Raw genomic sequence first — 16663 nt, 5'->3', positions numbered from 1 at the left:
ACATGCCTTTCAGTCTTTTTTTTTTTTACTTTACTTTCATAAGCTATACATCAACAGGTCTATGCAATCATCAAAGGCTTATGTAATCATCAAGCAGTAAAGGTTTTTACACTTATGCAAAAAAAAACATGCAGTAATCTTTAATTCAGAAGGAATACGTTTATGATGGTTTTTAAGAATGCCAATTTTTTTTAAGTTGCAAATAAGAATACATCATGACATATATCTCAGATATTTCTCAGGATTTTTTCCAACTTGGTGATGATATCAAGTCTCCCCTTTACTGGATCATGCACACACTGAAGTCTGAATGTTTTGCAGTTCTATTTTCCATCACAAGCAACTGACAGTGAACAGGAACAGAGCAACACACAGGCATTGTGAGTCTCACGTCACTAGTCACTATAAAGCCAAGTCCTCCACCCTGACCAAAACATGGCATCACTGCTGCACATTGGGCACAAATCCACTGCTTTGAAGGAGCCAAAGGGTGGGGGGGGGGTAGTTGGTAGGGATGGAAAGGTTTAACATAAGAGTTTTTGTAGGTTAAAAAGGAAAAGATACCAAGAAAGTCTGCCCATAAAATAGGCCTACGATATGACCGCAGAAGGGATGTTGCCTAAACAACTAGTCCACTAATTGGTCTTAAGGAAGTCTTGTGTAATTTCACAGGTTTTGGGTTCACTCGACCATGAATGAATTTCTTAGGAGGCATTTACAACTTGCTGCTAATGGCACAAAAAAAACTGTTCAAAAACCATAAGATTAATCAATTAATTTATTCTAATTTATTATACATATTTTCAATGCTGATAACTTAAAGGTGCCATCGAATTGAAAATTGAATTTACCTCGGCATAGTTGTGAAAAAGCTTTGCGATTGACTGTATGAATAGCTTTGACAAAATCTAAGATATATTTTTACAGACTGCCGAAAGCTACAGAAAAAAGAAGCAAATGGATCGCTGCAATTCACAGAAACAACTGGACTCCAGGCAGAGAAAATTGAATTTGCAGTTATTATTTTTTGTCAAAATGTTGGATTTTGGGGTAAAACCAAACCCTACTGTACTGTTAGATATTGAAATGACAATTCATCAATGAAATATTTACCATCTTATATTCTGCATAATTTGGTGTTTTTAAATGAACATGACAAAAACTATACAAGTTTTAGGGCTGGACGATATGACGATATACATAACATTGATATAAGTAATCACTCCGATAAAGTGTTCACTGGCAGATTTGCTTTATGTATTTCGCCGGCTTCAAAATCAGGCACATATAAATGTCAGGAAACACTGGCTGCATGTCGATATTCATGGATTAGGTTTCTTTGACATATTATATGGAACACTTTTGAGCCCAACCTTTAGTGTAATCGTTTGTTTTACTCGTGTTTTCGCAGTTTCCCCTATTAAATCCAGTCATGCAGCAGGTTCTTTTGCCACTCAGTCCAGCTGAGGGAGCAATGCATACCCTCTATATCAGTCGACCAATACATGAAAAAACACAGCATTATTCTTTATATATTTTAAGAAGGGTGAACCATCATAATTGCGTTTCTGTGACATTAAAAACCCTTTAAAAAATAAAAATAAAAATAATTAAACAACTCTACTACAAAAAGAACAACAACAAAAAAACCTTGTGACCCTAATCTACACAACATGAGATGGAAAGTCCAGAGTTCCCATTCACAAGAGCAAGATTTATGGCACAGGGCCCCAGCCATTTCAATGAAACACTTAATCTGAGAGTTCAGCAAACTAAAGTCTTCACCTGACCAGCTTTCATCACAACCAGCCACAAAGATTTTCCAGCGCCGCCCGTGAGGCATTAAATACTAAATCTAAGTCATGGGATGCCCCACTGGATTATTGAAGCTACATAAACAACACCACACTTTGTTCAGTTTTTCCCCCATTTCTGTCTTGTTTTAGACAACAAAACACTGAGGAACTTTCAGTTTGTCCCAGACTCTGAAATGGAGAGGTTGAGTGGTAAAATTTAGTAGGTTAACAGGCCACTTAACTAGCACGGGAACAAACAAGCTAGTGTACGATCAACTTTCCCTTATTAGGCAATTTGCAACTGTTTCAAACAGCTAAAATGAAACCGAAACATCAAGCATGACTTCATTCTGAATTTGATAAATCATATTACACCGAACAAAAAATGCTCTTCTGCTGGCAGACAAATGAATGATGTTCATGGGTGTGCCAGAGGTCATCTGTAGTCCATAACAGTGGCCCGGTAGAACTTTGCCTCAAGCAGTAAGAGTGTCACAAGTGACTGTGTGACTGCCAAAGCAATTGGTGTCATAACCATTTCCAGTAAAATAAACTTCAGACAGGTGTGACAAGCTCAAACAACCCACTATCATGTGATAGGGACTTCACATTTGGTTTCACATTTCAGTGTTTCTGGTAACAGTGTATTCCATTTTTAACAAAAGCAGAACTGAGGCCCATTGCATGAAGCTGGTTTCATCTGCTACCCAGGTAAATTTGTCTGAGCAAACTCTGGTTTAATATTCAGAGTTAATCACAAACTCTGGATCAATATTGAGTTGACAGAGAACGTTTATATTGAGTTTTGTGAGCATGATGAACCTGATCCAAAGAAGGTTTGATTTGTTTTGTCAACTCTAAACCTAATCTGAAACTCAGAGTTTGTTCAGCTAGCTTTGTGCAACAGGAACTCAAGGAATTTAAATCTACTAGGTCTGAAACCATTTCTTTACTAGTTTATGTCTAAAATTTAGTACTTGTATTCAGTATTGGACAAAAGCAATGTTCATAACAAAGGGTGAAGATGCCAATTTTCTGTAACACTTTATTTTAGGGTCTTTTAACTAGTTGCTTATTAGCATGCACATTACTAAAATATTATTTAAAAGAATACTATTTATTAGTACTTATTAAGCACATATTAATGCCTTATTATGGATGACCTTATTCTACATTCTTAATCCTACCCAATACCCAAACTTAACAACTACCTTACTAATTATTAATAAGCAGTAAATTAGGAGATTATTAAGGGAAAAGTCGTAGTCAATAGTTTATATGTGTTCCCTATATTAAAGTGTTACCAAATTTTCCTATGCCGGACATCACTTTTGGCCACTACTGTATATGCATTTAAAATTTACAGTCTGTCTTTTTCTTTAAAATGGATAAATATAATGATGACTCATCCTGCACTACACAGACTTTTGTCCAATCATATGCTCTCAACAATGCGAATGTCCTTTCCCCTCAAACTAACTGCTACTACTAGGTAGCAAAGCATCAATGATAGCTGTGGTGTAGCTTTAAACAAAAAAAAAAGTAGAAAAAAAAAAAAAATTATATATATATATATATATATATATATATATATATATATATATATATATATATATATATATATATATGAATGATGTATTCCATTTTTAACAAAAGCAGAACTGAGGCCCATTGCATGAAGCTGGTTTCATCTGCTACCCAGGTAAATTTGTCTGAGCAAACTCTGGTTTAATATTCAGAGTTAATCACAAACTCATATAAATTTAGTTTTTTCTGATAAAAATTGTTTGCAATTTATTTCATATTTTTTTTAATATACATCAACGATTATAAAATAATAATAAAAGTAGTAGTAGTAATAATAATGCAAAATTATTACTAATAAATTGCAATATTGAACAAAATTAGAAATACTGCAATATTTCACTGTAAAACAAAAGGAGGCATGGAGCATTTAAAGTTTATCTTTTGTTGACAACATGTAGTTATCAAATAAGTGCTTTTCACTACAAGTTGGTGCATGTTTGGTGCATGTTGCATTTGATAATCACACCAAGCCATATCACGATTTCGGTTTTATTTGAATTAATCATACAGCCCTGAATGAAACCCTGAAAATATACACCTATTACGAGCATCTATCCATGTATGCATTTGACAGCATCTATATTACCGCTATAAACTGCAGCAGGACATGGGAATAATATACTAATGGTATAATTAGATTTAGAATATTCCCATAGCCATTAGTATATTCTCATGTCCTGCTGCAGTTTATACCAGTAAATATTTTATGTAAAAAAATGCAACTAAATTTTAAATATTTAATTTGATGACGTATTATATCATACAGCAAATATTCAGTTCTTTGTGCAAGAAACCACTCTTTACTTAAAAAGCCATGCTACAACATAACTCCAGCCCCATGTTTGCACCATTAAGTAATGCAACATTTCCCGACACAGAATGCCAAGTCATCAACGGACACTGCTTAACAGGAAAACCTGTGATCCCCAAAACACTTCCTGAGAACCAGTGACGACTGCTGGCTATCATTCCACATAACTGAGGTCTACACTCTCAGCTAGGACAGATTCAGAGCATGTAAGTGCACAGTGTGTATTGCAACACTGCAATTGTTACAACACACACAATCACAACCACTTCATAATAGCAATCTCAAGCATTACATCAACGCTACACTACATGCAATTTTTACCTGACATGTTTTAAAATCCTTAATTGAAGACTTTTTAATTAAAAAATAAAAGTATGTTAATACAAACTAAAAAAATAAAATAAAAATGCATAATATCAACATAAACATAACTGTTTTCTCATCAGTAATAAACTGTAACATGAAACGAAATGAACCAAACATTCATAACAAGGGGTTTTCTTTGCAGAGCCCCCAAACAATGTGTGCCTATGAGAATGTATGACATCATTTATAGTCACTTATGTCAGGGCTGTCAAAAAGCTGCCGTGCATTTGAGTTAAGCACAGCTCACTCCATAAGACAGCACCACCACTACCTTCCGAGCCATTTTCAAGGTCCTTTAAGCATGAATAATAAATATTAGAATGCTGTCTGATCTGTTTAGTATTTGTGTTTGAGTTTGGAGAGCCACAGTTACAAGACCACACTGCACTGTGAAACCTCTCTGCATATATCTCTGGTATATGAACAAGCCAGCGCTTTATTATCAACACAGTCTCATTTGTTGCTTCTGACATTTCTATTTCAAATCCCACTGCATTCATAAATGTTGACCAAAGCTTGACTGGACATGGAGGCCCGGTGTTATGATCATCCGGTGACATGTGACACATGCACACAAAGATCCGCTAGATATTCACACTCAATAAGCACGCACATACGGAACATATGGCTGGATGCTGCAGGTGTACCTGTTGTGATGTGAGCTCCACATGCAGGACTCTGGAGGATGTTGCTCCGGGGTTGCTGCTGACAGCTCCAGCGGACACTGAGAGATCCCGACCGGCGATGGAGTTCATCCTTCTACGGTACCATAGGCGATAGCCTCATTCAGCCATACAACTCAACCCCATCAGCGAGAAACTCCCGGCACGAAGGTGTCAGATTCCGAGCTTTCTTCACAAGCGTGCAGATTTGTATTATAATGTACATTAAGCACACTAAACGCAGCTACTGAGGTGCTCACGGCGGCATAAACAAAGTAAGTCTTGCCTAGGAAGCCATTACCGCGACCTTGATCGGCAAACCCTCGCTTCGTGCCTATTGGCTGAGGAAGCTGTCACTAAAGCATATGTTTGGTGACGTAAATGGATACTATGAGTTGATTGGTGTAGAGCTTGTCAATCGAAAGAAAAAGGGCGGGAGGAGGCCTTTAGAAAGTCATGCTGCGCTCTGCGTTCGTACAAATATGAGGAAGTGAGGGGCTGTGTTTGAGTAACGTGATCCCAACGGGCGGACCGCTCAATGAAGACCGTTTATTCTCCCATTCAAATGCATTATCTGGGTGAGAATTGCATTGATATGAGCATAAAATATATAGTGTGCAATAAAGCGAGCCTGTTCCACGTACTTATAAAACGACAAAGGTAGAGTGGATTTTTTACGAATATTTTTTTTATTATTACGAATTAATTAATCAGTATATTACTTTTATTAATTAATTAATTAATTAATATATAACTTTATTATTATTATTATTATTATTATTATTATTACTACTATATGAAGCAGAAGTATCCATGAGGCACAAGAGGGCGCCATAGCCCAATTTAACTAATAAGCCAACTTATAACCTATTCCTTCGTCCTTAAAAAATAAATGTAATATGAAAATGAAAATAAACATGAAATAAAAGATGAAGCATTGCCCATAAAATTTAAATAAATGTCAATTATTGGTAAAATTATTTTAAAGGATTTTGAAAAAAAAAAAAAAAGTGACCTAGTTATTTTCTGTTCATTTTGAACGAATCGTTCATTTTATGTTTTTTTTTTTATTGCTATCAAAAAAAAATTTTTTTTACATTTAAAAAAAAAAAAAAAAAAAAAACTTTCAAATATTTTTTAAATAGTCCTTACAGACTAAATTATTAATCATGCATATGCCTACAACAGAGAAAAATAAAGCAAAATAAATTAATAAATTAGATGTATAGGGTTAAACAAGACCATAATGGTTAAACAAATCATAAAATTTCCTAGATTCATAACTTTTAGCAATTTTAAGGCCTCAGTTTATAGGGCTACATTTGTGAAATAAAGATTTTAACATAAAAGTAAAAAATTAGTGACCTAGATAAATAATCAATATCTTTTATTCATGGCTGTGTGCCCCACCTCACTAATATAAGCCAATCAAATACAAGGTCCCAGACAGTTACACTTTTGTGCCCAAATAAGGAGGCATCTTACAGTTTGTGGGCCCTAGCAATTGATTTTGTCCACTCTGTTTGCTTTGTTAATATGTCTGAAACTTTACATGCTTGATGCTACTGTGAGAAATCTTATAATATAGGCTACCTTAAACATATCCTGGGTTTGTCTGTGAATGTGAATTACAATGTGTTATTTGGTTTATTAAATGCTTATTTGATTTTTTACGAAAGTAAAATAAACATTTATTATGTTTCATTTGTGAAGGGAATATTGATTTTGTCATACAGCCTTATTGACTGAATAACTATCTTACATGACCCATGGACTTTGGAATAATAATCTGTAACTGTTGCATAAATCTCTCATTTAAAAAAACAAGACTGGGTTTAAAGACAGGAATAAGAGAACATTTGCTGTTAGTGTCAATCAAAGAGAGTGTTGTGGCTCAAAACAAGACAGCACATAGTAGTACTTTTCCATAAATGTTTATTCTGAAAATATACAAAAGTTTAATTTAAAGAATCAGGATTTCATGGACATCAATGAAGGCTGATATAAGGATGGACACTGCAGCATTTATTGCATATTCACATCTTAAAAGGCGATAAGTCACAATCCTTGGTCGAATGTCAGCATGTAATTGCTTATTATCCACCAATCAAGAGCTACAGGTCCTCTGAATCCATTTAAATACACAATCACTATAAAAACTTTATTCTCTCAGGTTAAATATGATTGCATACATGTACATACATTTTGGCACTTGAATTCAGGTTAATTTCTATTCAAAAAAAGGCTTGTTTGATTTGGCTTGCAAACACATGTCTCTCCAGCATTTGCTTTTGAAATAAAGGCCTGATCCTTGTAACTGGGACAAAATGTTGATGTCATGTAAGGCTACATGGTGAAAACTGATCTTATTTGAAGGCTACAACCTCTACAACCATTTGCTTGAGCTTAACAAAGCATGTATGTGCAACTTATATATGCAAAATTAATACTTCTGTGGTAAATTATCAATAGTGTTACAGAAAAATGACCAGCATTCATTAGTATTCTGATAATACTGTACCATCACACATTTACAAGTATTCATTATCATCTTCACCTTCTAAAATTCACGTTTACCTCCTCTTTTACCTTTGAGCTATGATCAGATGGGATCATTTTCTTAAAAGCAACTTATTCCAACTTATTTTTCCAACAACTGAATCACAATTTTCCTTTTTGGTTAGTTTCTATATAACGGAAGGCCAAAATCAACCTCTACTCTTTGGTTACACAACCACCCTTTGGCTTTTCGGCAATAATTGCATTGCTTGTGCATTAAAAATAATAGAATGGGGCAAACACTTATATCTAGTACAGAATTTTAATTAAATACATTACTTGTAATATATATATATATATATATATATATATATATATATATATATATATTGCCATATATTGAGGAATATACGTCCACCAGCTGAGAAATCTAGATTATGCTTGGCAGCAGTCTGCGAAGTACAGTATTTATTGCGGATTGCCACCCAGTGGCGATGAGCAGAAGTGACACAGGCTATGTTCCCTGCAACCCGTGTACATTTCAGTACAGTACACAGTATTGAATGAACAGAAACCGAATTGATTTCCTTCACCTTCTCTTAACAGGCACTTTGGTTGGGAGGCAGATGTTCCAGAGTGTTCTTTTATAAAGTTATTATTATTCCTCAATGCTTCCTTTCATTGAATTAGAAGGGTGTCACTCTCATTTAGACCAAAACGAGTCTTGTAATTGTCAAAGAGAGACTTGAGGGACCTGATGTACATGGCATGGTACATATCTATGACGTCCTGACTCGGCTCCTCAATTTTTGGAACTGTGATGGGTTCACCAACTGTAGAAGAGAAAAGTATTTTTTTAAAGTTCATCCACAGTACATTAAACGCTAGTTAAACCAAGATCATGTCAACACATGTCTACATTTTAACCATTAATGAGCTTCTGATGTCAGCAAATATCGACCGTAAGCTGAAAGAGCAGTTTTATCAACACAGAGACTGTCCTTGAACTGTATAAAACTATTTTTAGGAATGTCCCGTTATAACCTATGCAGCATTTTTTAATGCCAGTTTAAAGTAGAATTTCTAGTAGAATTTAAAAATACTAGTGCTGTCCAACTGATTAATCGCAATTAATCACATCTAACATAAAAGTTTGAGTTTACACAATGTGTGTATATATTAGATATATAGATATATATTTATATTTATATATGTAGAAAATATGTCCATAAGACATCTGTTTGGTTACAAATGTGGTGTTACTCACCAACAGTAGTGATGGGTTTGCAGTAAGGTACAAAACCCCATGACTCTGGGAAGAACAGTCCACAGCCATGAAACAGGCATGGGGCAAAACCTAAAATCTTCTGAAGCCTCTTTTGAACCGTACGCCACCAAGAACCATCATCAAAAATCAGCTGTTTGTACACCTCATTCTCACCAAACGAGTAGACGGGCACCAGATCAGCACTGAGATGGGGACAGGAAGTTAAAAAGTTATCATAATGACAAAGACATACACATTTTAAAATACAAAGACAATCTGCAATAGTTAATTTCACTGTTCAGTCATAAATTAATTACGTCATAAAATCTTGTGAGACAGATAAGTCATGTTTTTGGAATGTATTCAAAAGCATTTATTTATCCTCTAAGCTTCTTTGAGATTTGAGTAGTTAGGGATTTTCTGTGTATTATGCATTGCTTTGTAATGATGTAGTTCCATTAAAAGCAAAAATATTGGCAGAGATCTTGTTGTTTCTCCACATTTCTGATCACAAAATACTGGCTTAATACTTCACTCCAAACTGCTTTGCTTATTTCTGAAAGATTTCTGAAGGCACCTGCAACAACCCTCCTATCAGAGAGCACAGAAACTCAAGCTACTACCAGCATAAACCTAGCCTCAACAGCACAATGAACTTGATCGATTTGTTTTTGCAGAGTAAACAAGTTGGTGCTGAAGTAAACAATGCTGGGAAGGTGGTTATTTGCGGTTCTCACCCTTGCTTGAGGGCCAGTCTCACAAAGCCTTTGCGTTTTTTCAGCGTGACGGAGTTCATCCCTGGGGCACAGTCCAGAGATTCTGCAGCCCCTCCGATCACGATGACCACAGCGTTGCCTGTACCGTTACTAGACAGTAGGTAATCAATGGAGTTTTGATTTACTGGGCAGATACCTGAGAAACAGAAGGGTATAGTGTCAGAACTTTGGTGAATATTTATATCAAGGTTTCCCAAACGGGTTCATGTAGGAACTGCACAAACTCCACAAAAAAGTAAAACAAAAATAAATAAAACATTTTAAAATAAAAACAATATTTGCATTGAAATGTTGCATTGTTTATTCGTTCGCTTCATTTATTTAATTAAACATGCCAAATATTAAAAATAAAAAGATTACAACGTAAAAGATTATTGTTGTGTGCATAAAGATAAAAATGCTTGGTGAAATCCGGCTTTTCTCGTAGATGGTCTGCTCGCACGCTTTAACCTTGTGCATGAGCAGATCTGTTTCCTCGCTAGATAAGTGTTCTGTTTTTCCGCTTGCAAATTCCGCCATGTTAATAGCGTTATGCCCCAAACACACCCATTACTCATTACGAGAATAGGGACAACCCTTTTAGACTGGACAAAAGTAGATTGCACTTGTGCTGTGCGCTTTAGATCATGCGCTTATATCATTAAAATAGGGCCCTTAATCTCACAATTCTGACTTTAGAACTCGCAATTGCATGTTATAAAGTCAAAATTGTGCGATATAAACTCGCAATTCTGAGATAAACGTCAGTCATTTTTCCCTCACAATTTGACATGACACGCAATTGCGAGTTTATATCAATTCTGACTTTATATTATATTATATTATATTATATTATATTATATTATATTATATTACATTATATTATATTATATTATATTATATTATATTATATTATATTATATTATATTATATTATATTATATTACATTATATTATATTATATTATATTATATTATATTATATTATATTATATTATATTATATTATATTATATTATATTATATTATATTATATTATATTATATTATATTATATTGGAATTTTGGGGAATTTTTTTTTTTTTTTTTTGACAGTTTTTGAAGAAACTATTTACGTTTGTTTCTTATAAGAGAGTTGAAGAATAGTCTATCAATCAGTGGGTACATAGGGCAGGTTTCAACAGACGTTCTTCAAAAATATTGACATCAGCACATGCAGGGCTGTATCCCCCTACGCAATAGGACAAAGCTCAGAGGTCCTTGATAGACTGCTGGATTCTTATCTACACCACAGAGAGGACACCTATGGTCCTCTTTTTAATCAGACAAAAAATGTACTTTATGCATTGAGAAAGTTTGCTCTTCACTCACTGGCAAGCATTGAATGCATGGTTTAATCCATAAAATGAAACTAATATCCAGCTATAAGTACCTCCAGACATCAGGTAATCCCTAAACACTGGCAAGCGGAAGTTTCCAGCCAATGTAGCAAGAGATGGCTTAATTCCGGGAAACATCTTGGAGAATCCTGTAGCCTCTGTCCCAAAGTTACAAAAAGCACCAAAACAGAAGATGCCATGAGGATGGTAGCCAAAAATGTAGTTTCGGCTAGGAAGCAGGTTATTCGTCTTGATGAGCTGCAAATAATCAGAGAAAAATGCAGCAGGAGTTTAGTTAATTTGCATTGTTTACTATGTGATTATACAGATAGGATGTGATGCAAAAAATCCCAGTGAAAAAAAAAATTATTAACCTAACTAATTAAACATCTTCATTTGAACTAACAGCGATATTTTGCATTAAAAAGACTATTTTCCTAGGTTTAGGACATAGGTCAGTAATGAAATACTTTACCAAGTAAAGGCAATAAATGCTCTTTACTCGGACACAGTTACAGTACACCTGTGTGTACATTATATTGTCCACGAACACATTTTCTTATCAGGAATTACCATTAAGCACTTATCTGCTGTCCTAATATATTATTTTTAGCAGATAATGAAGGATTGGGTATTAATGTTCACAGCAGACATTAGAATGGAGCAACAGTTAGCATCTACGAGGCCCCACAGTTTGGCACGCATGTGATTTGCAGATTAATTGCAAAGTTTAACCATCATAGAATAAAACTTCATCATTTGCACGTTTTGTGAATTTACACATTCAGGCAATTTTAAACCATCCCTGTGCAAGAAAAGCCCCCCTCATAATTTTTTTCTTGCTGAAATATGATCCGATCCGTGATTCAAAAACTAAAAAATAATCCAAACCTTGACTTTTGTGATCGGTTGAACCACTAATAAGAACAGTTAATCAAACAGTCTGTGTTACATAATGACATTAATGGATGGAAAAATCAATGGTTTTAAGACAGATGCTGTGTCGGGCAAGATTGTATAACTGTCAGGATGTGGCTAAGAGAAAGTCTAGTCTTTGGTATATTTGCTGGAGCAGTTGCCCTTGTTTTTGACTCAAAATCTTACATTAAAAAAAACATATTTATTATACATCAACTTAATATTATTCTTTCCACAATAATATGTTGTAAGTAGTTGCTGAGACAAACTGTTGCCAAGACAAGATTTCTGTTGTTCACCACAACCAATTCTCGTGACCAACCCGTTGCGAATTCTGTGTGAAGAAATTCCCAATTGCGTGAATCCATAGATAAAATGAATGTTCGAACATTCGCAGAACAATTGCAATGGCAAATGTGACCACACCTTAAGGGGTTTTTAGTGCATTGCTCTGCGGTTGCTAAGGTATTCTGGGTGGTCACTAGGTGTTTGTTTACTGGTCCTAGTCAAAAGCACCCTCCAACGATCTATATTTTGCAAAAAAAAAAAATTCTGTCATCATTTACTCACCCTCAAGTTGTTCCAAACCTGGATGAATTTCTTTTTACTGCTGAACACAAAGAAGATATTTTGAAGAATATGGGTAACCAAACAGTTGATGGGCCCCATTGACTGCCATAGTATTTTTTTCCATACTATGGAAGTCAATGGGGCCCATCAACTGTTTGGTTACCCATATTCTTCAAAATATCTTCTTCAAGTTTGGAACAACTTGAGGGTGAGTAAATGTTGACAGAGTTTTCATTTTTGGGTGAACTATCCCTTTAATGAACCCATTTTCTCAGCAAATTTGTTTCTAATAGATCTGATGTTAATCATTCTTACACCTACCAAACGCTTCATTACAAATTTTAGTCACTGATGATGACCTTATTTCTCTTCACTCTTATCACACGCAGCTGGCACACACTGTAACACTAGGCAAAGTGATGATCTCATCATGTGACTAAACACACTACGTGTACTGCGAGGTAAACGTCCAAGCCAACTGGCACAGGCAGGGCATTCCCTTGTGAGTGTCCTGACTGACTACTTTATATTTATATTAAGGCTTGACTATGCTTTTAATTAAATTTGATTAATTTAAATTAAGATTTGCACTTAAATAGTATTTAACAACTGATTTTATAGAGAAGTGTGTCAGGGGTCACAGTTCACTTTTATTCTCATTCATCATGCAGATATCTGTTTTATTCTAATCTGTGTTTGATAATAATGTGGTCTGGCTCATAATTTAGTGTCAGTAAAGTTCCCGTTTCTATGGAGTCCTGTGCTCTGGTTCATATATCAGAAGTAAGACAAAAGACAAACAGAAAAACAAGTGCTTAGTGATTAAGCTTCTGCTGATCAGGACGAGCAAAGTCTAGCAGAGATCTTACAACTCAAGATCCACCCAACCCAACAGGAATGTCAAGGAGAGAAAAGAACAGGATGAAACTAATGGCTGATAAAATGTATTTTTTATCTTTGCCCCTTTGTACTATTTAAAGTTATCAATGAATATTTACGCATTTCATGCGGGTCAGAATATGCAAATTACACTATACCGTTCAAAAGCTGGAGTCAGTTTTTTTTTTTTTTTTAAGTAAATTAATACTTTAATTCCACAAGGATGCATTAATTGACAATAAAGACTTACATTATTACAAAAAATATATTTTCAAATAAATTCTGTTCTTTCTATTTATCAAAACATTCACAGTGTATCACAGTACACTGAAATGTATCACAGTTTCAACAAAAATATTAAATATAAACACTAATAATAATATGAAATGTTTCTTGAGCAGCAAATCAGCATAGAATGATTTCTGAAGGATCATGTGACACTGAAGACTGGAAAAATGATGCTGAAAATGTAACTGTGACATCACATGAATAAATTACTTTTTAAAATAGAAAACATTATTTTAAATTTCAATAATATTTCAAAATACAAAATATTAAAGGTGCTAAAGTGGATGTTTTGTTTTATACATTTTTGCAATATTACTTGAAACTGTCTTTACTAACTGATAAAAGACTATTAATTAGGTGCACTGAAAGGAATAATATTAATATACATAATCTGTGCACGACGTAGGGCCTTAAAAACATCAGCCAATCGTTTACACGATCATCGCGTAAGCCCTCTGGCTTGTCAATCACTGCCATGACGTTCCTTGTGAGAGACGAGCGCGGCTGCGCGCTCCAGTAACTTTCCACACTCCACAGGCGCCGCATGCAATGTTTTTGTCAGGAGACAGGAGTAACAACTGCAGATTATGAGTTACCTGCGGTGAGTCCGACATAAGGAATCCACTAACACGACACAGCGAATGCCGGTGGTAAACACTCGTGTTCCAATACTCGTGCACGAGTATTGGGAGGTGTTCCCTTGAAATGAGCTGTGAAGGAGGGGGGATGTTCTTACGCATGCGCTCATTTAAAAAAACTCACTAACTCAGTCGACGAAAAGATCCTCTTTAGCACCTTTAACGTTTATATAAATGCAGTTTGAGTGAGCATAAGGGACTTCTTTCAAAAACATTACAAAATCTTACCAATCCCAAAAGTTTGAACGGTAGTGTATTTGCAAATTAAAATCTCAAGATGTTGAACTGACGTTGTATGGAAAAGATGTGCACGAATATTACATTTTCTGAAAGAGAGTCAAAATAAATAATGATAGAATCATTTTTGAGTGAACTGTCCCTTTAAATCTACACTTAAACTCTTCAGGACTCTATAAGGATTTACAGATTTGCACATTTTATAACTCCAGTTTAAGGCTTATCTTTGTATTTACCTATAGTATTAGCTGTTCGGTGTCTAAGCCTTTTGAATTCTTATTTTCTCAAACTGTAATGTTGTATAAGCCTCAGTCACTCACTCTTATGGGAAAATAGTCTCTAAAGTATGTCCAGACAGTCCAGTTTCTCACCCAGCTCGATCTACGGCCTCCTAAGATAAAGATGTTGGAACATTAACAAAGAATACAAATGCAAACACAGTCAGAGCAATCATCCCACACTTCTGAACAGATTGAATCATTATGCGCTTTAATCATGGAAGACTGAAAACTTTACCTTGTTTTGGGGTGTTCCAGTCATAGATGAGCCAGGCAGTGTAAACGGCGGCAATTACCCAGCAGTCTGTGCAAAACATGTACATCAGCAGCAAAGAGCAGCCAATGCCTAGAAGAGCAAAAGGAGTATTTAGAGTTGACGTTTCATAAACATTCATAAACAAAGAATTCATGTAAGTGAGGCAACACAATATCCTACATTGTAAATTCTCTAAGCTTTCGACTTGTAATGAACTTAATTGTTCCACTCACCCATGGCAAGAAATGTGATGACAAACTGCAGGACGGAGATCACCTGCAGATGTTTCACGATCTTGGATCGTGTCAGCCAGGGGACGGACGGCAGGTCATGTAAGGCAGAGAGGATGCTGGAGCCTGAGCCTACACGGGATTTAAAGGAGAATTGGAATTACCCAGCTTAATGTTGTGGGAATGCTTGTTCTCTGCACTAAGGTCTGTCTGAAGCCTAGGAATAAATGTCATGCATATCATGACTGTGAAAATGTGATGATATGATGTCAATAAAGGGTAGTAACTCCCAAAATCTCTGAAAAAACTCTCAGAGGATGTATCAACATACCAATAGTAACCAGTTGTGTGGTTAAAACTTGAATATGCGTTTTAACAGTATTATATCCTAATAATGAGAGAACACACCCAACACCGTTATACCTCTAATTCATTATTCGCAAACATTTTACACAGTCCAAAAAGCCTCATCAAAAAAGAAAAGACATACAATACTGAAGCACACATAAACTTCCCTTAGAATCACTGAGATCAGATCACAAGACAACTTAATCCCATCTTAACAGACTGAAAATAACAACAAATATCTGACACACTGTGAAGTAAGACACTGATCCTCATGTAACACTCTTATCCCTCTCATTAAGCAAACAGGATGGAGACTTTTTAACCTCAATACCTCCATGAATCTAATTAAACTATGATCACCTGATATATTTATAAATATATAAATACTGTAAAATTAGGCTATATAGAAATGTATACACACACACACACACACAATAATGAATGGATTTGAACAACAAGTTAAATTAGCTTAGGTCTACTGCAATTATTTCACCTTTTTGTTGTTTTTACTTACCCTTTTTGACACCGGAATATGCAGCAAGTATGGTCTTCATGGTTGAGGCACGAATGATAAATTAAACAGAATAAATCTCGCTGGTGGAAGTTGAGCTGCTCTACAGCATCCCTCTCTGCACTGGCGTCAGCGCGAGCTCACATGCGCGCGCCTGTCATTTAAGCGCCTGGAGGGGAGGAGTATAGAAAGCGCTGTCAATCAAACTGAACCGCCTTCGCCTTCAGAAATACAGACGTTGTCAACAGTTGTCAAGTTTTTATTTCCAAATAACTGTTTCTGTCTGATAATAGCTGGCTGTAGCTGTCAAACTTACAAGGCTCCACGCTGAGAGAGTTGTCTCTGAGTGGTTATCGCTTCATCTGATCTGGAGGTTTTAAAGGTTTGTCAAG

At 35.3% G+C, this 16663-nt stretch overlaps 2 protein-coding genes across 3 annotated transcripts in view; both read right to left on the bottom strand.

The window, feature by feature from the left end:
- The window catches only part of uvrag (UV radiation resistance associated gene), a 125031-nt gene extending 119504 nt beyond the window's left edge, over window positions 1–5527 (bottom strand). The window contains exon 1 of the mRNA XM_067399242.1: window positions 5208–5527. Coding sequence (XP_067255343.1) covers window positions 5208–5315 — 108 coding nt within the window. The 5' untranslated portion in view covers window positions 5316–5527. The remainder of the gene's footprint in view (window positions 1–5207) is intronic.
- A 1613-nt stretch (window positions 5528–7140) lies between these two features.
- Window positions 7141–16663, bottom strand: dgat2 (diacylglycerol O-acyltransferase 2). Of its 2 annotated transcripts, XM_067397800.1 has the most exons (9): window positions 16588–16663; window positions 16275–16440; window positions 15416–15544; window positions 15165–15272; window positions 14969–15039; window positions 11172–11376; window positions 9726–9900; window positions 8989–9191; window positions 7141–8554 (listed from the first exon to the last, which is right to left on the bottom strand). In XM_067397800.1, the coding sequence occupies exons 2-9, from the start codon at window positions 16312–16314 to the stop codon at window positions 8400–8402; spliced, it is 1086 nt and encodes a 361-aa protein (XP_067253901.1). In that variant the 5' UTR covers window positions 16315–16440; window positions 16588–16663; the 3' UTR covers window positions 7141–8399. The 2 variants fall into 2 exon arrangements, with proteins under 2 accessions (XP_067253901.1, XP_067253900.1); XM_067397799.1 differs by having other exon boundaries at window positions 16275–16622.

Source organism: Chanodichthys erythropterus, chromosome 10, assembly GCF_024489055.1.
Source record: "Chanodichthys erythropterus isolate Z2021 chromosome 10, ASM2448905v1, whole genome shotgun sequence".
NCBI classification, from domain to species: Eukaryota; Metazoa; Chordata; class Actinopteri; order Cypriniformes; family Xenocyprididae; genus Chanodichthys; species Chanodichthys erythropterus.
The sequence above is the reverse complement of the archived record's forward strand: the minus strand, read 5'-3'. Positions and strand labels throughout refer to the sequence as shown.